Raw genomic sequence first — 24260 nt, 5'->3', positions numbered from 1 at the left:
ATACTGAAATCTAGCTTTGTAGTCGTGGGGCGTGGGCTCGTGGCCGCTGGCCACCCCCATCACTTAACAAACCCCATATGAAAGGACGGAAAATGAACTAAGTGGAAACGGCGTCGCATCTCTTAATTTATTTCACTTAGGGATAATTTCGTGATTGTCAATTTTGTACCCTTGTGATATATTTGATATTTTATTTTCGGACAGTTACATGCGAAATTTTATTGAGAACAAGCAAAGGGCTATTATTGTTTTCGTCAAGTTAACACAACGTTCTCACATCTCTGTTCTTCTAGGGTTTTGCAAATTTCTGAAATTTCTGCAAATCTTGAACCATGCAACTGACTCTAGAATTCGGGTAACGTGTATCTCTCAGATTTTGTCTATTCGCTTATATAGTTTTTGATCTTATAATTTTTTTGGATTCAATGTAATCGACGATATATTTTTTTCTTTTTGCAATTTCTTATAGATGTCACCTTTTTGGTTGGTTTTTATATTTGAAATCATGCTTGGTAGGTATGGAATTTTCGTTCATATTGACTTAGCAAATTCTTATCAACCATATGTGGTGGATTCATGTCCAAACAGTCTTAACCTTGTCCCTTTTATGAAATTTTGAAACTTAGTTGTCTTGTAACATTCATTTCTAATGAAGTAATTTTCAATGCAGTGGAGGGTTAGAGCTTCTTTGTGATTCGGTAAAGGTCCATAATGTCGATGTTGTTCCACCAAAAGGATCAGAGAAGGTAAATATGTTTTCTTAACAATTTTGCTTGGAGTTTGTTCTTCTTTGCCCGTATGATTTAATGCTCTCTCTTACTTTTCAGTTGATTATGAAAGATTTGCTTTCTTGGGTCGGCACCAATTTGATCAAGGAGAGGCCTGAAATGTTCATGAAAGGAGATTCTGTGTAAGTTATAAGCTGCTCATCGGAATTGATTGCCAAGTTTTGAATTTGTACTTGCACTAATGCGAGTTTGTTATTCTTAAATCTTAATACAGCCTCCAATTGAACAAGTGTTACTTAAAATCTTATTTGGGTTGGGTTGTCAATTGTCATGCAGGAGACCTGGTGTTCTAGTACTTGTGAATGATTGTGACTGGGAGCTCAGTGGGCAGCTGGATACCACACTGGAGGAAAAGGATGTGGTTGTTTTTATTTCAACTTTACACGGCGGGTGATAAGCTAAATTATTGTAATTTCTTAGATGATAAGCACTTGTTATTGAAAATTGGTTGTACCCTTGTCTGGGTATTGAGTATGCTTGTTGAAGCATGTGGAATGAGATGAAGATGTTGAATGTTTTGTTGAGCCTCATTATGGTGTCATGCATGTTAATGACTATTTGCATAGTTTTTGGGTTGATAATGATGCTGCCTGACCGGCCACTAAAAATAATAAGCTACAATTTTATCTAATATTTAACAGAGGGTTTTAAGTATACATCTATAATTGCGGAGGAACAAGGCAGGAGTGAACCGACTTCCTGTTTTGAAATGCATTGCCTGCTTTTGCAAGTCACAGAGGCTATTTTGTTGAACCTCGGCCATTCCGCTCAAATTGGAAGAGACAGAGGCACCACTTGTTGCTACCATTCTACCAAGTTGTGTTGGGGTGCATAGGACCTGGTGGGGAGAACAATAGAATCAGGTGATGAACAATTTGAGTTATAGGATTTATTGATATTTTAGTGTTTAACACAATGGTGCATTTACAAAATGGGAATCGAGTGGGTTGGGATCAAAATGAGAAATTGAAATTAATATAAATTGTTTACTTGAGTAGTATGAATTGAAATGGGAACGGACTCCATTTTCATTTATATGTTTACTTTGTTTTGAAATTAGAAAAAATTAAACTATTGTAAATTATTAAAAAAAAATTAGTTAACATTGTCATAACTATTATTTTATATTTTAATTATTGTGATTATTATTGTGATTATTATTGTGATTATTATTGTGATTATTATTATTATTATTAATTATCCATTTAAAAATAATAATAATAATCAAAATTGAATCATCATCATCAATAACAACAAATCATCGTTGTCGATATCATCATCAGATCGGAATTGTGGTCATCGGAGACGAAATCGGGACAGAGATGAAATCAAGACAACTCAAATGCAGACGAAATCGACAACCAGTTTATGTTCCATAGCCGACAAACCAATAACGACAGATGCGCTTGATTTTGGCAAGGACGATGGGTTTGGTCGCGATGGCATTGGACTGGACGGAGCTTTGGTGAGAGGAGTTGGCTTAGGGATTTGCTTTTTTATTTTTTGATATTTATATTTTTCATTTAAAGAGATAGCATTGTAGGAATATCAAAATGTTAATGAGGGGTAGAATTGAAACTCCTAGGAATAGGAGACTAACTCCGACCCTCGTTGAAAATCAATCTTCCATTCTCTATTACCAAATTGGGATGAACTCACGATTCTAATTCCCACTCTTATTTTATGAAACAAACATTATTAATTTTGATGCTCCAATCCGACGATTAAACATAATGTAAAATCTTACTATTGGCATTAATCCAATTGGCCTGATTATGATACATAGGACATGCTGTCTTTTAAATATTCACGCTATCAATTTTCCATGTTGAATTTTGAGGATAGAATGTTCGTGGTTCGGCAAATCAATCCAAACAATTTACTACTACTATTATTATTATTTTTTCTCCAGCACGGCCTGGTCCGGCTGAATGGTTGGTTTATAACATATGGGAAAGAATGGAGCTTTTAAAATCCTAGATCCTTATAACACAACCTTGTGAATTTTATTTCCTAAATGGATAGAATGTTCGGCAAATTAATCCAAACAATTTATCGTTCTTTTTTTTTTCTCTAGTAGGGCCTGGTTCGTCTAGATGGCTGGTTGATAACATTAAGAGCATCTCCAAAAGACTCTATAAATTTTACTCTTTAAATATTCATTTGCTTACTTATATGGTAAATAGATGGGTGAAAAAAAATATTATTCTCCGAAAGACTTTTCAAATAAAAATGAGTTAATATTATTTTAATTAAATAACTATTTTTTCAAAGGAAAAATCAATAGTAATTAAATCACCTTTCTATTTTTCTTCAACAAAAAATAATAAAATATAAATTAAAAAGAGAGAAAGTAACTCTTCAAATTTGAAGAGAGAATATCATTTCTTATTTGAAATTGAAGTATTTTTTAGAACCTTAAATGTTGATATGACTCTTTAAATAAATAATAAAATCTTACTTGAAGAATTTTTTAGTGATGCTCTAACGCTCCAAATCCTTATGCTGAATATCCCCAATCCCAATTTATTTTATAAAATAATAACAAAATAGTACTAAAATGTTGTGTTGAGAGTGGGATTTGAACCCACGCCCTTTCGGACCAGAACCTTAATCTGGCGCCTTAGACCAACTCGGCCATCTCAACAATTGTTGTAGTGTCATGGTAAATGTACTGTGAATTTGTAACAATTTGCAAATGACGGCTCTACCGTTTGCCGTCTTCACCGCAGTACAACTCGGTTAAATACAAGCATAACAAGGATATCTAAATCAGCATATAATCTTTAGTGTTAAAGAAAATGGTAAGCTTAGAACTGAAATGACAGAGATCGTTTCAGTTCAAGTGTAATGACTAAAACAGCAAAAGAAAACCCTTCAGATGGTTCGACAAGGAAAAGAATAATCTCATGTAATGATTTAAAAGGTATATAAGTAAAGTATTCATGAAATAAATTTGTTATGAAACATTATCCTGCAGTAATATAGAAGAATGAATTCCCATGGCGGCCCAATGAAACAGGATGCCCTCTGTTGTCAGCAGGTGAAATAAAAAGAAGCCAAGGCTGTAATTGCGAGCAAAGTATCGTTAGGCCACCTGTTTTCCTTTTCTTAGTCTCTCTAACTCTGCTTCTGCTTCTTGCAACTGCTGCCTTAGAGTGGACACTCTCCGCTCCAGATCTTCCACCGTATCTCTACTGGTTGAAGGTTGATATGGCGTAACAAAATGTTGTGAAAAAGCTTTCAGAGCTTCAATCCCAGTTACCTACTCAATCCACATTTTGCTAATCAATGTGCTGACAAGTAATTCTAAAAGTCATATATGTATAAAGAAGTCAGCAATTTCAGTAATCCTATAAATCCTATAACTAAAGCTGAATTAAATCTGGGCTACGGATAAAGCAAATATTGGCATGTCTTTTCATCCCAAAATATTTTGGAAAATAGAACATTGTTTTCATTAATTTTCACATGGCATGAATGGCTAAGGTATGCTTAACTTTTGGCAGTCCGAATTTTACCTCTTCTGGCAGCAAAGGCAACTTGGTGATGTGAAAGTCATCATACAACATGTAGAACTGATCGAGGTACTTTTGTTGCATTCGCATTCTAGCTCTGAGCAACTTCGATTCAACATCTACAATTACAATGCATGCCTATTGATGGTCAAACTTATTGTCTGAACAAGAATATCAGAAGGGCAAATAGAGGCAGGATGCTCACCTTCATCATCATAAAGTACTTGGTTAATAATAATATTATGTGTATCAATCTCAAACTTGGTTAGCTCCTGCACAAGTCGCTCAGTTTCATAGAGAGAGAGGAACTCTGGAATGCAAACACAGACAAAGGTTGTCAAGTCCTGCCAACAAGGAAACACAGCATATGGATATCAATAGTTGATTCCGGAAGTTTTGGAAAACCAAGTTAGATTTTAAGCAACTTCACAAATCCTAGTACTTTGGAAAAAAATAGCATCTAAAAAGTAATGAATAAAAGGAATTCCACTTAAAAAAACAACAATCATGTGGTTCTATCTTACTGGGTCCTTGAACTGCTTATTAACTCGTTCAATCACATCTTTCATGCCCTCAAGCCTTCCTAAGAGAGCATCCTCCCCAAATTCATCATCAATTCCAAAGAGACGGGTCATCTGTCATGAGAAGTTTCAAAATTAACCAAAGTAAGTGTAGCACAGACAGTAGTTGTAGGTTTATACTTTACACGTAAAATAAACGCCTAAAAATACGAAACCAGAACTAAGAATGTTTTGATAGTTCCAACCATGGTGGAGGATTAAAAGACATAATCAAATTAAAAAGCTTAAAGGGGCTCATTATTTATCAGGAAGAATACCGAAACATTAATGGCAAGGGGACAATTATAACAAAATAGTTAACCACTGCAAATTGCTAAAGTAAGCATTAAAGTCACACTACACCAGATTGCCGCACTTCAAACCCTGATAGTCGCACAATGGGAGTCTCAATTCAAAAAGGCCAAAAATTTCTACAACCAGATGATTGCGCTAGATAAAACTAAAGAACATATCTGGGTACTAAAGAACATACCTGATTAATCATGCCGCCAAATTTATTTTTCAAGGACATCATTTTGTCTAGCCCCTTCTCTAAGGTTGAAGGAAATTGTAATAGCCGGAGTGTATGGCCAGTTGGAGCTGTATCAAATACTATACAAGAATAATCCATTGTTTGCACCAATCTGGGGCAAAGTTATTTGTGCAAAAGAATTAGTAGATGGCAAGCAAATTATACAATATATGAAACAAAGACTGCAGAGAGAGTATACATCATGTCTTTCTCAGTCGTCTGTTTACAAAACAAGACACATATGCAAGAGCAAATAAAAGAGCATTTTTCATCCAAATCATAAAGCAATCATTCGGAGCTCCATGTTGTGTGTGAAGAAAAGTAAAATCCAACTGAATAAGGCAGAAAACTTGCACCATCGACATGCTTGACTGTTTGATTAAACATTCAAATACCACCTAAAACGATGCCGTCAAATAGAGCAAAGTATAATATTTGAATAAAGCCTCTACAGATCATAATAGGTCATCAAGAAAGCAAAATTTTGAGATGAATTAAAGTCAAAGTACACACTGGAAGCAAAATTTAGTTCATGATAATGCGTGCTTTAAATGCAGTGGATATCTAAATACTATCAAACTTAAGATTAAACAAGAAATCTTCAAACCTACAGCATTGCATTTTAATTTGTCATTAGATACATACATAACTCAAAAATGCACAAGAAACTAATAGTCTGTTGATTTGTTTGGTCCACTAATGCTAATGTAGGAAGATGTGCAATAGAAGCAAGGTGAATGGCAATTAAAACCGAACAACAAGCATATCACACCAAGTGTGTCCCTGTATAAAGATTAAGATCAGTGAAATTGCAAATCCACTTGAAAAATGCATATAGTTGTTTGAAGAATCTTACTTGAGCATCTCCGCAAAGCTCATTGCCTCATCAATACCGGGAATAGCATTTGCTAGCTCAGAAAACAAGCTATCCATTCCCTCGGTAGAACCCGTTTCTTCTTCGACACTAGGATCCACCTCCTGTAGAGAGCATCACACGAAAGATAGGGACAATTAAATGATGGCATCAATTCACAAATGCCAAGTATAAAACGGAAATCTCAGATGGTGAAACATCAAAATGTCTAAATACAGATTCAGGCCAAGGGAAGAAATTAACAAATACAATGAACCCCATCCCCCAATTTATTCAAAAAGAAAAAAGAAAAACCAAATTGACACTAAAATTGAAGAACCCTAAAAAAAAAAAAAAAAAAAAAAAAAAGCGAGATGAAGGAGGACATATGAAAATGAAAGGCGTACCATGGCATAAAGATTGGAGAAACCATTGACTAAAGTAGGTGTTTTGGTGAAGCGTTGCTGAAAAGCATCGCTGAGATTGTGAGCTGGGTCAGTGGATATGATCAAGACAGAAGGTCGGACCTCGGCCAAAAGGATCGAGAGAATTGAACTACATGTCGTTTTGCCAACGCCGCCTTTGCCTCCGACGAAGACCCACTTGAGACTATCTTGTTCTAGTATATTCCGTACACTGCCCTCTGGAATTTCTAATTCTTGATCTTGATCTTGATCCTCCTCCGTCATCTTTTCTTTTCTTTTTTCCCTCTTTTTCAACTCACTCACTGCCTCTTGTTCTCTGTTTCTTTCTTTGCTTCCGCTTTCTTCTCTTCTTATTAAGCCTTTGAGACGGGCACGAGTTCTCCTACAAATCCAGCACTTCAGTTGCAACTGATGACATCACTTTTGTCCGTCCCTCCATACGGCCTTGGTTGCTGCCTAACGCTATGGCTGCCTGGCACGCACGATTCGACTAACAATTTTTTTTTTAAGGCTGCTATTTACACTATATAAATTATTGAGACCCATTTATATCAACTTAAATATGATACTGCTAAAATTTTTTAATCCTCTCGAATATTCGACTAACTATTAATATTGGGTTAGATTATATCAAATTATATTATATTATATTATGTTTAATTTAAAATGAATCATTAATATAATTTTAAACAAAATGGTGTATAATTAATGTATATTGACGTCTATTCAAGTTGTTTGTGTAAGTTTACAAGAAATAAGAAGTTATATCATTACAATTTAATAGTTATTTGTTAAAGTATTGTAACTATTTACAATCTCTTAAGCAATGTATACAAGTACTCTTGGGCTGTAGAAAGTAAATGCCAAGGCATGAGCTTGCGATGACATACTATCATCATGTCAAGCATTAAATGGAACCTGATCAATTCAACCCAAAATATGTACATCGTTCAGAATTGAGGACCTGGTCAAACTATCTTTGTGATTTGATCAGGGACGGAGCAACTTCTTTTATACTGTACAGTATTTATTAATCAGAGAAGGCCAGCGATTTAATAAAGGGAGTTGTAAGTAATGCAGGTGGCAACAATGGAGGAGATACAGATGAAGAGTGAAGGGAGTAAGGTGACATTCAAGAGTCTACTCTCCCCCAAGTACCCAGATAATGTTATTGTTCCATCTGCAATTACCCGAGCCAGGGTTCCAGCTTCTGTTGAAAGTAGTCCACCGTTGTAGGTTCCACGGGAAAGCCTTGAGGACATGACCCGAGACAGAAGGGATAAATTCACACCTGGATTTGGTCAAGCAAAATTGGATTTTGTAGTCAATCTCAAATCATAGAACATCTCCAAGCAATACTATATACTATCTCATGTACAATACCCCAGTCATTGGTTAATTGTTCAATGATACAAACAAATGTGATGGTTCATTACCATAAATAACCACAGTTACCTTCAAGAACTTCAGCTGCCACAAATGTAATTAGTGCCGAGCCAACATATTGAGGCACTGAATAAGGGACCAATATATGGAAGCTTAGCAGTATGCCTATGCACACTATGATTTCAGATGCCAGTAGAACTTGTCTGCAATCGAGTAACAGAGAAGAAATGAATCTGCACGGAATATAGCATTCATACATTATGATAACATACTATATTGTAAAGCTGATTATCTGCTGGTTACAACTTCCGGGTCCAACATAAACTAACACAACTAAAGAACTTGATGTTGATATGAGTCAGGATCGTATATGACATTTTTGTTACTATCTTCATTGGTCTCTATGGGAAAAAAGCAAAGGGCTTCACTACCTTAGAATTTCTTCAAAAGATTAGTTGGAAACAGGATCAGTTCCTCACTCATTCTGCAGGGAAGCTAAGTAATTTTTCAATGCTTGAAAATAAACTGGAACCGGATTTTACAGAGATCAGACGATTAAAAATCCTCCTACAGAATAGATTTTAGCTTTCTATTGTTTAGAGCCTTAGGAGTTTCTTTCCATTGACAAAAATGAGCATGGATAAGACATCTGAAAATTCAAGATTTCTGACCGATAAGATGAGGAAAAGATAAGGTAGTTGTTCATACTCACAATGGAAGGCTTACCTTTCTTCGAAAATATTGCTGATGTAATTTCCAACAATAATGTTTACAGGAAGCACCGTTAGCCCAAGACATGCAAGAAAAATTGCTACTCTGCTGGTTGACCATATGAAGTAATGTTCAGTGATGACACTTGATTCAGCAAGCAAAATCTCCATAGCATATTTGAGCATAAAATAAACAAATAGTTGGACCTAGCAAAAAATATGATGACTCAAGTAAAAGATCACGTGTAAATAGTGCCTATAATATATATATATATATATTGATTCTTTATTGAGCATGCCTAGAAGCAAAATGTTGGGCACCCTCTAGAGATAACAATGAATGAAAACAACATAACGTTAGGGGTTCTATACCTTAACAGATGGTGTGAGTAATCGATATGCTGACATAATTGAAGTGACAGGTCTGTGAGTTATCTTAGAATCTTCATCATCTTCATCATGATCATCATTATCCAGTTCTTGATCATCATTTTCATCTTTTTGCTTTGCTTCAGAGTTCAAAAGCAATGGCCGGGTAGAACCATTATCTACAGTGCAATTGATCAATAGCCCTATCATAATAAGAAATACAACTATTCATCAAAATCCACGCTATAAAAGGACACAGTTTATATTAGTTTATGTGAAATGACAACTTAAAGGCACATGAATGAAATGTTGTGGTATTAACTAGGTACAAATGTCCCCATCCAACCTGGCCTAACTTATACTTAAGGATTCAATTTCAAATATTTACTTCGTAGAAAATGAATAGTACTCCCCGCCGTCAGGTTCACCCAAGGTAACTTTGAGCAGCCTCAAAAAAAATACAATTGGAGTCATAATACCTCAATGGTTTAGCTAACTCTGACACTTAGGTTGCATCTTCTTTTTCTTAGCAAAATACTGGTGTATGTATGGGTCTGATAAGAAAAAGAAGATGCAACCTAACTCATATGGAGAGAGCGACGATGGTATAACCACACAGTTGTATATAGATCTGAGCAGCATTGGAAGGAAGCAATTAATGTTGTTTAAGATTTATTAGTTATAAATCATAGTGTGGACGAGAATGCAAGACAGCAAGTTGGTTACTAATTAGATAGTGTGAAAAGAGCTGACAAAAATTCACGCTGAACAGAGAGGGAAGCCAAAAACACTAAAAGCAGAAAAAGAACAGATTAATGCAAAATGCAAACTTAAAGTTCCCAATCTTGTTGACAAACCAGCATTAGCTTCCTGTGGCACAAGATTCTCCTTAGTCTCAAGCGGTGGCTCTCTAAAGGAAATCCACAACCACAATAAGTAGACAAGCCATAAAAGAGCCATCACCCAACCGGGTAAAGTGTCCTCATTGAAGGTTAACTTGTAAATCTTAAAATTAGTTTGAAATAAGCAAGCAAGAGCTGGACCACATGCCATTCCAAGTGCACTGGCACTGACAAAACCTGCAGAAGCCCGCATTCGCAATTTAAGTGGTACACAATCACTGATATAACGCCTGTTAACAGCTCTTGCAGAACCTAACCTGAAATATAATAACTTAGACTAGTCAATTAATATATTTATTTTCCTGAATATGACTTGTCAAAAATATTTTAAAATAAAAAAAGATATGGCCCAGGAAAATCTCAGAATAAGCACCACTATGCATGCGTATACAGAAAATTTAAATTAATAGAAATAAACTTTATTATAACATCACTTCTATGGTATTAGAAATTCACACCAGAGCTCTGTCAAAAAGAAAACAGAGGAGAAGAAAAAGAAACTGAAATGTTAGAGAGAGTTTCACATAAAAAATTTTCCACTAATTTTTAAATTAATATGCATCCACTTAGAATTGATATCTTAAAATCCAAAATTCAAGTTAAACTTCATATTTGTCATAATTGTAAGTCAATCACACACAAAAAAGGAGTTCCCACATTAATCCAAATTCCAACAATTGAAACTGTGCAACTGGCATCAGAACAAGACAATATCAGTATTTACTCTAAATGTCATTGTTATTGAAGACCTCTTTTACTCATACTTGTTTGGTCATTCCAAAACTTCATGCAGTAAAGAGCCTGTTGATTGATAATGATACGGAACAATAGTCACAAAACAAACAAATCAAATGCGAGATTCAATGACCAAGAAATGAGCCACTTACCCACAAAATAGCCGACCTATCAGAAGAACTGCTATGGAATTAAGATCATAAGCCATTGCATATAAGGTGTTTCCAACAAGAAGAACAATGCTGCTGAACACAAGTGGTTTCAAGTATGATCTATTTGACCATGCACTAAAATAAACTGAAGAAAACACTTGTGCAACAGCCATCGACCCAATTATGACACCACAAAGAGTTGCCGCAGCTCCAAGGCTGAGGGAGTAGTTATCAGCTGTAGGGACAATAACATATGTGTTGACCATATACAGAAACGTGTTTACCAAGTTCAGCAGAAGTGAAGTAAAATGATATCTCTGCTCAACATCTTGGTCTCCAGAAGGACTTGGTAACTCCTCTTGCATAATAAAAGCATGCTTTCCCAAGAACTCAAGGAAATTTGTTGAGTGAGACAACCTGTTCACAGCTGCTTTAATAGAATCGACTACAGGATCCTGTAAAATATTACAAAACATACTCGTCAATTTACTTATTCAAAACATACCACGTATATACATGAACTACATTCTGAATCAATAAAGAGGTGACTGGTACTACTATTTAAAGTTGCAGTAATGAATCATTTCCAATATTCAGCTAAAACATGTAACTCACATCAAACATACAAAAAACACTCTTTGTCGTTTTCCAAGGCAATCAACTAGCTGCAGGAGGAGCAGAATATGCAAAAGCAATTCAAGAGCACAAACCAGACAGAAACTAAGTTACCACCTCACAAGATGTTAGCGCAATAGTGTTGCATATTCTAAAATCCAGTAGTTATGTACTCACAATAGAACAGGGAAAAATTTCAAGTTTTGTATTTAAGAAGAGAATCTAGTTGAATTTTACATAGAGGAAGAAAGGCTTTTTACCCACAGATACATTCTGAAAGTTGATTTGAGGAAGTCAAATAAGAACTTCGTTACCAAATTGGAAACTCAATATACATTGCTAAAGAGAAAAGGAGTAATAAATATTGCATATATCAGTGGATGCGAGAGACAACCGGGTGAGATAGAGCAGGCTGATCATATATGGAAATGTAGCTCCCCTGATGGTCTTGAAGTTCCGCAAGATTGCGAGATATTGCTCCAACAACAGCACCAATACCCTGCATATGCAGTTACTATCTCGTTCATTTTCTTTTTTCTTTTTTTTTTTTTAAGGTAGAGAGGTGGGCTAAGCCAATCAATTATTTTAGCCTTCTACCTCCCCCAGGATCCGAACTCAGGTGGCTAGCCAAATAAAGCTACTTGAAATCCACTTGGCCACACCCCTTGGGGCAGGTTTTGTATAGTTATATATGCATAAAATGTGTAAAAACAGTGTAACTAAGAAACATGGGAAGGTAACCAAACTTTTGTTAAGAAACAGACAATTGAAAAGTCATTGAAATATGATTGAGTAAAGAACTTTTGATTATAAATTTGAGCACATTACCACATGCTTAAAAACTTGTCGCAGCTGAGAATATGGATGATTGGCACGGGTCTTGACATAGTAATCGGTGAATCTATAGCCAAAGCGCTTATCAAACTTTTTCAAAATCTTACGCAGACCAGTAGCATTCATCTCAACGAAAAAGAGAAGCCTTAAAAGATCATGTCCAACAGCTCTATATGCTTCCTGTAGTTCAGAAATTCTTGATCCATCTTGGTGCTGTGAAAGGGCATCGTGATGTTCTCCAAGATCTGATAATCTGCTCGCTAGTGCTCCTTGTTGTTCCAGTAGAAACAATACAATCTTTTCAATCTGAAGTTGTAAAAAGAAGCAGCAGATATGGCCTTATTTCTTAAAATAAATAAATACTATAACACTTGCTTTATCCAGAGACACTCATTGATGTGGTAATCAGTAAGCTAAGAGCTGTAACAGACGCAGCACCATCTTTTTCCAAATCAGCAAGTAATTTCTCTTACAAACGAAGGAAACTAGCACTACAACGTGTTGACATACATAACCGTATACTGAGTATCTGTGTGTGGGTATGTATTTTGCTTGCATGTAATAAAGATTGACTCCAGTCATTTATGGTTCAAATGAACGGCATGAGAACTAAGCATCGTTAGGCAGAGTGTAACCCTCCAGTTAATCATTATGTTTAGGACTCACTTTATTTTATTCATGCCATTGTGAGTAGTATTAATTCATGTATTCCGGTGGCTACAACTTACCTGATCATCAAGCATTCTTGCAAAGTCCTTGAGTACATTAAGACGATTTTCTGCCCCGACTTGAATTTGTTGCGTGTATCGGTTGACTTTCTTCTTCAGTAACTTATAGTTGATATAATATCTGAAAAAAAGAAGTACGCATTCAGATAACCATAATAAAAGGAGAAAATTATATTAAAAGCACAAACAGGAAACATAAATTTCACTTGGCATTTGTATATTTACCATTGAAAGGTACTAGAAGTACATACCCTTGCCATTCTTGAATTTGTGTTTCTTTCAACTTCTTCCCAAATGCAACCATCTCTCAGGAAACAATATTCAATAATGCCCTAAAATTAAAATATGATCAAATGTTATGCAAAACAAAAAAGTTCGAATAAACTTTAAAGGAAAAGAACCCACTAAACCACAACATAAAACCACGTAAGTAAAACCAAAATTTTGATTTTGGGCAGTGACGAAAACCCTAATTTGGGCCTACAACTACAAAGAATCACATGAAGTTACACTCGAGTCGACAAAACAAACAAACCCAGAAATGCGACAGTCTCAGGCATGAAGAATCATCAGCAACATAAAAGATAAAAAGGTCTCTTTCTCACATGCTTTTTTTTTTTAACTTTAAACAAACAGTTGGCACGCGAAACCCTGAACCTTTAAAATCAGAGAAAAGCGTGTTGCATTGCTTTCCGAGAACTGAGAAGAGGCGCTGCGGTGTCATGACTGATGACAGTCGCGCGAAATTTTGTATTTTAGTTAATGAAATCAAATTTCGGGAAACGGCATTTTATACGGCACGTGACCTGACCTGTCACCCGTGGGAACGGGAGCCGCGGGCACTAACGTTAACTGACTTAACCTTGCCGTTAATGTTAAATAATTGTACGTATTTGGATGGATATCCCAAATTCCAAAATACAACAACTGTATTTTGTTAATATTATAATATTTACTTCAGTTTTCTTTTCTTTTCTTTTTTTTTTAATTGCATTTTTACTTCAGTTATTCGGTAATAAATTGCTAGATACGGTACGTTGTTGTATTAGATTTTTATTTTTGAGCTCACATATTAATATATAATACAATTATCGTCAATACTATATCGAATTTAAAATAGTGAGCAAAAATGAAGGTTTCATATGGTAGAAAATTGAAGTTTCAACAAAATTAATTACTAATATAAAAAAATATTATCACTAAAATTTTTGGATTTTATGTTCAGTTTATCTGGTCATATATATAATTCCAAAATTAAGCAAATATTTTAAAGATAAAAAAAAATGGTATTTTTGTTACCCAACAAACCAACTGAGTATTCAGTGTTCACTGAAAGAAAAAGGACTTGAATTATGGTCGTCGTCAAAATAATAATAATAGTAAACAAATAATGAAAAAAAAAAAAAGAAATTAAGAAGCACGTTTGAAGGCAACACATACGACTTCAGCGGCTGAAAGAGAACCTATATATATATATGCTTGAGGAGTTTTAATGATCGAATTAATTGTGAATTTCCCACCACATATATATATATATATATTAGGGCCCAAAAATGGCTTTAATAAGTTCGTGTATTTAGATGATATTAAATTTTTGCAATCAATATTCTTAGTTCTTCATATTATATTTTTCTGAATCTAGATTCCTCATAGCATCCAACTGGAGGGAAGAACTCCAGATAATTAATCATACCAATATATATATTGTAGTAAATATCATTGAGTAGCAGAAGTGAATGAATTAACAGAGCTGCTGCTGCATGCTCACCGACGAATTAATTAAGTTGACAAGTGGAGTAAAGATGGTGAGGAAAAAAAAAAAGAGAGCAAAAAATGTATAGCCGCGAGTTAAATTATTGCTGAGACTAATACATTCAACTAGATCTGCATATGAAGGTAGGGGGGGGCTGTGTGTGTGCATATATGTATATTTAGAAAACCCATGCACGTTACTTAGCGGCAATATACTAACAGGAAAATCGTCATGCAATTAATTAATTAATTAATTTGACTTACAGCATATCTAATACGTAAATATTTTACCTAGCTTGCCGCAGTAAACCCTTGTCGAATGTTAATGGGGACAAAATTTGGCTTGAAGCGAAAGCTTGCTTAGCTTGAGAGTTGAAGGCGGAGAGCCTGTTTCTACGGCCGGCAAATCAAAAGTGGGAAGTTAGAGCTTCAAAAATATAAACACGGCAAGTCTGCACTTGGAAAGAAAGAAATGGCATGCAAGAGATGGGATGGGTTTTAATCTGCATTTTGAAGGGTCCATTTCCTCTGTACAATGTGTCATTAATAGTGCTGCAAGTTTCATGAGTAAAACAAAGAATATTGCCACCATTTATTACCTATCACCACCGAATAGTAGACACGTGTTGATAATTTGTTCAGTCGGCTGTCTGGGAAATGAAAGGCCACCATGGAAAATCCCACTCCTTTTTTCTTTTCATTTCTTTTTTTCCTGTTTGGCACGATGGAAAATCCCACTTTAGTTAAAATTATATTATGTATGCTTTGAACTCTTAATTTGCCATGTAATATAATATGCATCGAGTTACTGTCGCCTTTTGATCAAAATCACCAGATCAGTACAATAGTTTAATAATATATCAGAGCTGGAATTGGTTTGGAAGTAAGTCAAGTAAATATAAATTATAAGCATGATTGATCGTATATTCCTCAGAATCAAAACAAAAAATAATGTTATGCATAGCTAGTTAAAAAGTGTTTGATCATATTTTAGTCTCGGCAGAAAGAAACTAGCTGGTTATTTAGGTAAATGGATATGCGGATGGATCCCACGTTCACGTGAGAAAGTAGAGTGTATATATATATAATACATAAAGAGAGTGACAATGCAGCTTCAATATTATTAATTTGTATGATTACTAAGAAACACACACATTATGCACTCATGCTATGCTTGTATTGTCACGATTACATGGGATTATTTGCATGTCGGATTTAGCAGAATCTGCTGTCTTTGTTTACTAGAAACAGTGAAATTTAAATTTAATATTCGGCTTCATCATCATCTAAATTAATTACTATATATATACACACACATCATCCAAGTTTTTTTTTTAAATATGTATAAGTTTATGAGTCCCGTTAAATTATATCAATTTTACGGTAGAACATTAATAATGACCGTACGATTATAAAAATAAATATTAAATTCACACTTGTTACTATAATATAATAGTTATCTTAGTGCTTCATTGTATAGCTGATTTAACTTCGCCATTTTTCTCATCCACAGAGGCCAGAGCAATATAATCTTTGAAATATCAGCAGCAACAACAGCAGCGACACAGTTGGTGATTCTGTACAAATTAGGTCGCATGTGGATACGCATGATTATTCATTTGATGGGAGAAGCCAAAAAGTTTGTGGCCACAGTTCGAGAAACCCACCTTCTTCTTTTTTTCATACAACGACAAATAACAATAATCACGTACTGTGGTTTAGTGCTGGAAATGAAAATCAACAACAACATCCTTTATACCTTCTTTTTAGCTATAGGGTAGGGCAAGAACACATGCTAATGCTACTTATGTTCATGATATGGGAGCCTCATTATTGTTTTCTAAAAAGATTATATAATAATAGAGAGTATATAGTATTATTTAACACAAGAAAAAGTATGCGTTTCATGAGTCGAGATTTCAGATCACGAAATCAACCACTGCAAGCATACGGGATATGCGACCAGATAACTTTTTTGTTCTCCTTGATAGAGCAATTAAACCTCTTTAATCTTTAATTAATTATGTTGGCAATCGAACAAATCTTAAATCACAGTAACGACCACAAAAAGGGTAGCATCTCAAATGATGAATGATGGGACTTTCACTTTAATTAGGATAAGTTTTGGTTTGTGCAGTCAACTTAATGAATAACAAAGACTGAGCAACTCTCCACTTAGTATTTCAATATTTTCAGTCCAAATGCGAAGAAAATGATCTTCATCATTTGGATATTAATAATTTCATAACTTATTAACTTAATGGTTTATTTTTCATGTATTGAATGAGTACAATCTTACTTTAAATGAATAAATTCGAGATGTTTCAGGTCAAATATATGTCTTTTGAGGGATTATGACTTATGAATGAGGACACGTTTAAGTTAATTGATAAGCTGGCTAAGATAGCCAGACATGTAAAGTTATCCCATCATCTACGCAGTAAGCCTATCATATTCAAGTGAGTAATAAAAACTACCCACTGACGAACAAGTAGATATCCATTTTGAAACAAAATCCATATAGTTGAAGAGAGTTTGAGATTCTAAACACCATAACGTGGACATATATAATTCATCGATGGGTCAGTGCACTCGCACAGTTACTTAATGATCACTCATGGGAAAGTTACCGAAAAAGCTGTGGGGAAAAGGGCAGGAAAATTGGATCTAGGGGACAAGAAGTTGAAGCCCTTCGTTCCATCTGCTGAACATAATTTTCATGTGAATTATATGCACCACATCAAGCTCTTCTTATGCCGAGCTAGTCTGCAGAAGGGTGGCGTAGCAACTGTCTTAACCAACATGGGCTAACAATTTTCATAATGGGCTTTAAGTTTGATCTGACTTACCCATTTGGAAAACTTGTTTCTAGGCGGAAGCCCGTTGAAGAAAAACCCAATTTAGTGGCTACAAAGCCTGCGACTAATTTCATCTGGATATGTGAATGTGTGAGTTTGGGGGTTGAGACTGCGGCAACTAACTTCTTCCCCTACCTTGGATACAAATTTATTGGACGGGGGTTGTTGACTCTACTTATTGATTAAGCAAGCATCATAAGTAAAATTTTATATCTACTCTTAGAAACGAAGCTACCCCCACTCACTGTCGTCTGTCTATGTCATTTTCAGTTCAGATTCTAATCAAGTGGGAAATATGACTCAAAATCTCACATCCTCAAGCTCTTCAAGTTTCCATTATGTGATCTTATCTTGAATTATTTAAACACAATTCCAGGAAAGTATCTGGCTACACTCTCATATTCAATTGAGTTTACGTTGAAGATAGGAGGAAGAAGACACCTACCCGTATATGTATGTTATCTTAACTTACACAACACGTATTTTTCCTTCATGTTATTCTTTTAACTATCATTTCAATAATAACTAACATCATATCATTCTATTCACAAATGTAAAATATGTTCTTATTGTATTTTATCACAGACAACCGATTAAAACTGCAAAACCCAAAAAGATGGTGCAAGTATTTGAAGATTCCATACAAATTATACCCACTTTAGGCATTATGGTTAACTTACCAATATTGCATTTCAAATTTTATTTTATAACCTTAGTCAGTACGTTCAAAATTGATGATTCAAGATTATTATTATGGTCCAACTAATTTTTAACAATGATTTGTTTATGCCTACACGTTAATTCAATTTTTCCTCCCTTTTTCAATTTCAGTTTGTCTACGAAGACTACTCAAAAAGTTTGATTCGACAAACAGAATTACAAATACATGAAAAGTATATTTTAATATTTTGCGACACTTCATCTGTGTATATGCATAGCCAGATGATAACAATTGCGAGTACATATACGCATAGAAACAATCTAGGAATTAGCTGTAGCTAGGAAACTAGCTTAACATTCAATAAAGTAGTGCTTAGAAAGGAGGAGCAGTAATCTTGATAACGAGCCCAGGAAAGAGATCATCAGGATCATGAATATGAGGATTGTGCTCAACAATAAAAGGGTCACCGCATTTATCGCTGATGGTGTGTAGGGTTTCTCCTTCACCAACTACATATATTTCATCACACGGTCGGCTGTACTCGTACTTGTTCAAAACCATCCGGCTGGTGCCTTCGATTGATACACTGGTATCTCTATCTTGATCTCTGCTGCTGGAGGAGCTGCAACTGCTTAGCAATAGAATACCCACTAAGACAAACGCACAGTAATACAACGAAGTTGCCGCGTCAGCTATGCCGATGCCTGTGCCTGTAGAGCTTGATCTTTGAGAGCACAGCTTGCAAGCCATATCTATTTATTTGAATGAATAATGATAATTTTCAGATAAAGGTGAATGTTTTCCCCCCGGGGGGGGGGGGGGGGGGGGGAGATTTAAATAAATAAAAGAAAGAAAGAAAGGGAAGTTGAGAGCAGGAGAGGTGTGATCCAGGGGTCAGTTTTGGCGGTTTTAATGGTGGGAAGTTGAACTTGCAGTTTATGGGCACGAACGATGCTGTTGTTGCTTACCAAACTACCCTTCTTGCTTTTTGTACTTTATTGAAAGTTGAAGCCAATTATAACTACCCGACGAATAAAAAAACAAACACTTCTTTCTTTCTTTTGCATCATGATTCCTTTAATTTTGTATTAAAGCAAGGAAATTGCTTGGGTTCCTCCCGTCCCAAGCATTATTCTTCTGAAAAGTGCAACTAATACGCGCATATCAATAAGTTTAGGAATCCTGACATTTGATTTTTAATTTAGATCCCCACTACATTGTCATGTTTCACTAAATCTCAGAAGAAAAGTTTCAACAAACTTGTTTGTCATTTCATCCTATTGGAAGAAGAAGAACCATTTTGATTGTATACGAGGAACTAAAACTATCGGCAGAGGTTTTTCATGGAACGGAATCGTTTTACATAATTTTTGAAAAAATTGGACCCCAGAATAGCTAGGGTCTATCCATCATCCTAGAATGCCGTGTGTTGAATTCTCTCTTGAGCAAAGATAAGCTTTTACAAGACAGCACTGAGATGCAGCAAAATGTTTCCGACTGAAATATTCATCAGTCCAAACAATGAATTTAATTTGATGCTATATTGTAAGGCAGGAGACGAGAACAGGTGGGATGTCTATGTACTCTATATGTCGTGATTAGTTGAGGCAAGTAATTTTAATTTCTCATCTTCCTTTAGCATTTCACTCGTTGGAAGCTGGAAGCTTGACTTAGTAATTTTATTCCACTCACTTTCTACTCGAAAGAATATCCATTGGAAGCGCCTCAGCATCTCAAGGACGGCAACTGCAAATACAGTCAGGTGGTTATGGCGCAAATGTGCCGAGAGTTTGTACGTCCATGTGCAACGCAGAATCAAGTTGCTTCCAATAACCCAAAAATAAATCTATCATTCACAAATAAAAATTGATTAGGCATTAATCTGCCTAGTGGCAGAGTATAGACAATTAAGATGAGTACAAATCTTACCCATTGTCGTCCATATAACAGATTGGAAAAAAAACTTGGTTTGTTGAACTTGAAAATCCTAGAGAAGCCACTGAGAAACAAGGTAAACACGTGTTAATTATCATGAGAATATTGAAAACTCACAACTGGCGATGCTTGTCACTTACTCTTTCTCTTGGTATCTTAAGTAAGGAGGTAAAGAATTATAAGCTAATTCTCACATTATGCCTTTTTATGGTGAAACTGTAGGACTGTATATTTATAGAAATGTAAATTTTGTTGGTACCATAAAAAACAAAAATTGTAAGATTTATCTTTCTGCTTAGGGATCTCCTTCACATCCTTTTTCTTTTTCCCCTACCTGCCCAAGCATAAATGCTCTTGCAAAAGCTTTGTGGTAATACGAAAAATTTAGCATACCTCAGGTCCCAATCTCGAGTTACATCCCAGTAAAATGAATATAGTGAATTGATAACACTTGAGAGAAGCCAGAGTGGGCGATAAACGGATGACCACTTATGAGGGAAAACATGATATTTGAGGGCTGAAAGAAAAATCACTGGGACTGCCGTTGAATATTTTAAAGCTGAAAATCACAAGCCAAAAGAGTTAACGTATTATTATGGCCATGGAGAAAATATCAATACAAGTTGCAATCATGAATGAGCATATCCAGTTACCTTAGATACAAATATTTATAAGCTTAGATCCACAAAAGCTAACAAAATTAAAGTTATGTAATTATGTGGAGATTATTCCTCTAAATATTGATAAAAATGTAGCAAAAAAAGTTCCAACTGCATGGTTAACACGAACAAAAAATGTAGCATTTGCTATCCTAATTTTATTAAAATATAAATTAATTAATAGATAGTAGTTATAGGAAAAATAGGTCACTGAGAGTTAGTACCATTTAAAAGGGTTGTCTTTTCCTTTGTATCCTTGTACTGACGAAGACATTGCAATAAACGACAGAGATAAGGGAAAACAAGCACCAGTGGAATTGCTATTGAGTGACTACCACAAACTGAATCCGCCTCAAACCAGGCAATTGTGGCTACCTGCGTTGGAGGGAAAGATTATTTTCGGACCACGCACTCCAAAAAGTTATACTCTCTAGTCTCTCTGACTTGAATCCTACGAGTACTAAAATGTTGCGTTTACAAATTGCTAACTAGAGCTAATAAAGATAAAAATAGAAGCAGCAGCATGGTTCATATTAGTAGTATCAAAAGATACACAACAGATTTTTTATAAAATAATTTGCATAAAGTCTAACTCCAATATTAGAAAACTAACCTGTCGATGAACCATTCGACAGATTGAACGTTCCAGATCTGAAAACACCTGCACAACATTAAAAATTACAAGCAACAAGAAAGAATATATGTATCTTATGTTTATATCCAAATTTTCACAATAAAATAGCTATAGGTTAGGTTGAGAAAGCACATGAGAGCATGACAGTTTGTATTTCCCATGTGACAATTGTTTGCACATAAATAGAAAGCATATAAGCATATTTGCTAAACAAGGCTATAGGCCCATACCTTTGCCATCGAGGTCAGAATATCAGCCAAGAAAAAGTCAGGAAATGTAATTGCCTGTTGAAAAGCGAAGATTCATCCTATTCAATGACTATGTTAAATGCGAAAGAACACTGAAGGTATGGTGTTTTTAGTTGACCAGAGATGTTTTAAGTAAATTCTTTTATATTTGTCAGTCAAACGGAATTACAAAAAAAAAGAATAAAAGACACTAGATTGAAACTACATCATCAACTTGCCTGCAGAGGAAGAGCTATCCGCCATAGAGTCCTTAAAAAGAAGTAACGAGATGACAAGTAGAAGATATCAAAGGGGAAAATCAGAACTATAGCAATAGCAATATACAAGAGTACCTGCAATGTACACATAAAAGCTTAGCGCCACTAATTAGATGCACCTTTTGACGAAGGCAAGATTAGGGCCATTCTTTTCAATGCAGAAAGCATTAGTATAGGAGAAGAAACCAAAAGCATACGAAATAGAAAGATTTAACTATTTCCTGAAAAAGGAAGAAATATTCAAGGATAGCGAAATAGCAGCAAAACAAGAAACAGGGCAGATATTACACAGGTTGTGACGCTGCCAATGATACTTCTCCATGAGAATACAGATAAAGGTATGCTGTCATGCTAGTTGGTACAATAATTGTCATCCAAATACTACACTGCACGTTAGAAATCAGAAACTGTTAATTGTAGGAGAAAGTCAGTCATGCCTGAACATGACATGCTATGGAAGAAAGAAAATAGATTACACTAGGTAATTTTATTTATTTAATTTTTTAAAAATTGTAATAATCTGAAAAGTAGCAGCAATATGCATCATTTACTCAATTTACATGTTCATTCATTGAGCAATAAAAAGTTTTTGCTTTTGAGTTTCACGTAAACTAAAGAGAGTCACTGAGGACACGTTGTTCTGCATAAAAAATTAAGGCTCAAGCAAGAGAATTCAAGAATTTCAGCACTAAATGAGGTTCTTTCCGCATTTGCTGTAAATGTAACCACCAGAGAAAAAGGTATCACCGGAAGAGCTTTAGTACCTTCCAAATTTCGTGGTGAGTGAGGTGGTTTTGATCGAGATCAAATATTTTCGCGTAATTAGCACTGCCCTGCGAGAAGACCCATAAGTTCACTCCCCAAAGCCAAACCATCATTGTCTGCAAGAAAAACCAAAAAGTCGAACACAAAAAGTTGTACGAAGATCTTAAATCTAGAAGGAACCTGTTCTTAAATAGATAAATGCCAACTCACCACCAAAAGGAGAGGGTTGTAATACAAGAATGCCTCATACAAGAACAAATCCCGCAAATCTACTCCCATTCTCAGAACAGATTCCCATCCAATCTGTCAAACCAAACCAAATAATTCCACTATGAACTATGTAAGCACGGCCTCCTAAGCTGTGTAGTACAGAAGAATGAGATCAAGTAAGACCACTGACCTTGCAGCAACCAATGCCCCATATCAGAAACAACATCACCTGGAAAAACAGTCTACATTAGATATTGAACTCCGAAGTTCTGATGTGAAAACAAATGCGAATTCCAGAAAAGTACAAGCTAAGCAATGCAGCCTTGGTGACTTTTCCTTTCTGGTGTATGTTAAATATTAGATGACTTGAAAATAATAAATGTGTTAAATCAAGCTTAGCAAGACTGGTGATTGGACAAAATAAATCAGTAATGGTAAACGACAAAAAACAAAACACCTTGAACCTCCATAAAAAGATTGGAGACGGCAATATCGCAGCTCTGTGCACCGGCGAACTTGCACTCTTCATTTCAACTTATTAATTTTGCGAACACTCCACTAACTGCCTTAACTGTAAGCAACACAAGCAGAAAAATATTATATTATATATTATGTGTGTGAAACATGTAAATTCGAGATTTACAGAAAAATATTATATTATTTACTGTGCGTCTGAAAAATGTAAATTCGAGATTTACAATGTAACTAAAAAGGTAAGAACGAAATCAGTGGGGAAAAAAAGAGTGATAGATCGGTAAATTTGGTTGATTAGATTGGGTAAGTTGAATTCATGGATTAAATTGAGAAGTTTTTGAAGTGTTTGATTACAGGAGATGAGGCAGCGGCGTCGTTCTGGCAGTTTCGATTTCTCGGCTTCGCCAGATCTGCTGAGAATTTGAGCGAAAAGAAACTTGCATATCACTTATGGCTCGTCAATGCCGATGATACATCGTCATTTTTTAAACGTTTTGGTTTGGTCTTGTTTAGAGCTTGTGTTAGCGCCGCTCTTTGTCATATTACAATGCTGTCTGTTGCGGACTCACACCGTGGCTTCATCTTGGTTTGCCACGTCATCGTTAACAGTGCCTGTCAATTAATTCTACTGTTTCTTTGTTCAATTATGACGAAATTAGTACAATACCTAGTACAAAATTTATTATGGACAAAAACGAAA

General features: G+C 35.2%; 4 protein-coding genes and 1 non-coding gene across 17 annotated transcripts; 1 reads left to right on the top strand and 4 right to left on the bottom strand.

Annotated features, from left to right (window-relative positions):
- Positions 1–190: 190 nt before the first annotated feature.
- LOC102616842 (ubiquitin-related modifier 1 homolog 2) lies at positions 191–1306 on the top strand. Its single transcript, XM_006490915.4, has 4 exons — positions 191–355; positions 671–746; positions 828–910; positions 1065–1306. Exons 1-4 carry the CDS (start codon positions 333–335, stop codon positions 1180–1182), a joined length of 300 nt encoding a protein of 99 aa, XP_006490978.1. The 5' UTR covers positions 191–332; the 3' UTR covers positions 1183–1306.
- Positions 1307–3354: 2048 nt separating this feature from the next.
- Positions 3355–3435, bottom strand: TRNAL-AAG (transfer RNA leucine (anticodon AAG)). The gene has a single exon. It is a non-coding gene; the product is annotated as a tRNA-Leu (tRNA).
- A 235-nt stretch (positions 3436–3670) lies between these two features.
- Positions 3671–7185, bottom strand: LOC127901198 (ATPase GET3A-like). Its single transcript, XM_052437892.1, has 7 exons — positions 6659–7185; positions 6255–6376; positions 5360–5510; positions 4831–4941; positions 4512–4650; positions 4310–4425; positions 3671–4053 (listed from the first exon to the last, which is right to left on the bottom strand). Exons 1-7 carry the CDS (start codon positions 6938–6940, stop codon positions 3877–3879), a joined length of 1098 nt encoding a protein of 365 aa, XP_052293852.1. The 5' UTR covers positions 6941–7185; the 3' UTR covers positions 3671–3876.
- A 183-nt stretch (positions 7186–7368) lies between these two features.
- Positions 7369–15545, bottom strand: LOC127898606 (SPX domain-containing membrane protein At4g22990-like). Of its 10 annotated transcripts, none has more exons than XM_052437887.1 (12): positions 15459–15545; positions 15151–15246; positions 13359–13439; positions 13108–13228; positions 12374–12685; positions 11940–12044; positions 10931–11385; positions 9999–10300; positions 9145–9344; positions 8789–8979; positions 8132–8295; positions 7369–7967 (listed from the first exon to the last, which is right to left on the bottom strand). In XM_052437887.1, exons 3-12 carry the CDS (start codon positions 13409–13411, stop codon positions 7729–7731), a joined length of 2142 nt encoding a protein of 713 aa, XP_052293847.1. In that variant the 5' UTR covers positions 13412–13439; positions 15151–15246; positions 15459–15545; the 3' UTR covers positions 7369–7728. The 10 variants fall into 10 exon arrangements, 9 of the variants coding, with proteins under 9 accessions (XP_052293847.1, XP_052293846.1, XP_052293845.1 ...); XM_052437886.1 differs by having other exon boundaries at positions 15151–15252; positions 15459–15477; XM_052437885.1 differs by lacking the exon at positions 15459–15545 and having other exon boundaries at positions 15151–15374.
- A 3632-nt stretch (positions 15546–19177) lies between these two features.
- On the bottom strand, positions 19178–24082 carry LOC127901415 (uncharacterized). Of its 4 annotated transcripts, none has more exons than XM_052438666.1 (13): positions 23915–24082; positions 23544–23657; positions 23277–23315; positions 23087–23179; positions 22876–22992; positions 22402–22497; positions 22073–22186; positions 21837–21890; positions 21586–21633; positions 21197–21347; positions 20707–20872; positions 20308–20377; positions 19178–20224 (listed from the first exon to the last, which is right to left on the bottom strand). In XM_052438666.1, the coding sequence occupies exons 2-13, from the start codon at positions 23613–23615 to the stop codon at positions 19964–19966; spliced, it is 1281 nt and encodes a 426-aa protein (XP_052294626.1). In that variant the 5' UTR covers positions 23616–23657; positions 23915–24082; the 3' UTR covers positions 19178–19963. The 4 variants fall into 4 exon arrangements, with proteins under 4 accessions (XP_052294626.1, XP_052294627.1, XP_052294628.1 ...); XM_052438667.1 differs by having other exon boundaries at positions 23785–24072; XM_052438668.1 differs by having other exon boundaries at positions 23551–23657; positions 23915–24072.
- Between the last annotated feature and the right edge of the window lie 178 nt (positions 24083–24260).

This window comes from Citrus sinensis, chromosome 3, assembly GCF_022201045.2.
Source record: "Citrus sinensis cultivar Valencia sweet orange chromosome 3, DVS_A1.0, whole genome shotgun sequence".
NCBI lineage: Eukaryota > Viridiplantae > Streptophyta > Magnoliopsida > Sapindales > Rutaceae > Citrus > Citrus sinensis.
This window is presented reverse-complemented; position numbering and strand designations above follow the sequence as displayed.

Coding starts and splice junctions, on each gene's coding strand:
- LOC102616842 (XM_006490915.4), top strand. CDS start 333: ATGCAACTGACTCTAGAATTCGG. Junction 356..670: donor CAACTGACTCTAGAATTCGG/GTAACGTGTATC, acceptor TTTTCAATGCAG/TGGAGGGTTAGAGCTTCTTT. Junction 747..827: donor CACCAAAAGGATCAGAGAAG/GTAAATATGTTT, acceptor CTTACTTTTCAG/TTGATTATGAAAGATTTGCT.
- LOC127901415 (XM_052438666.1), bottom strand. CDS start 23,615: ATGAAGAGTGCAAGTTCGCCGGTGCACAGAGCTGCGATATTGCCGTCT. Junction 21,348..21,585: donor GTCGAATGGTTCATCGACAG/GTTAGTTTTCTA, acceptor CCTCCAACGCAG/GTAGCCACAATTGCCTGGTT. Junction 20,873..21,196: donor AAAGACAACCCTTTTAAATG/GTACTAACTCTC, acceptor TGTGATTTTCAG/CTTTAAAATATTCAACGGCA.
- LOC127901198 (XM_052437892.1), bottom strand. CDS start 6,940: ATGACGGAGGAGGATCAAGATCAAGATCAAGAATTAGAAATTCCAGAG. Junction 5,511..6,254: donor AGCTTTGCGGAGATGCTCAA/GTAAGATTCTTC, acceptor ACTTTGCCCCAG/ATTGGTGCAAACAATGGATT. Junction 4,942..5,359: donor TTGGCGGCATGATTAATCAG/GTATGTTCTTTA, acceptor TTCTCATGACAG/ATGACCCGTCTCTTTGGAAT.
- LOC127898606 (XM_052437887.1), bottom strand. CDS start 13,411: ATGGTTGCATTTGGGAAGAAGTTGAAAGAAACACAAATTCAAGAATGG. Junction 13,229..13,358: donor CAAATTCAAGAATGGCAAGG/GTATGTACTTCT, acceptor TCTTTTTTTCAG/ATATTATATCAACTATAAGT. Junction 12,045..12,373: donor GACAAGTTTTTAAGCATGTG/GTAATGTGCTCA, acceptor CTGCATATGCAG/GGTATTGGTGCTGTTGTTGG.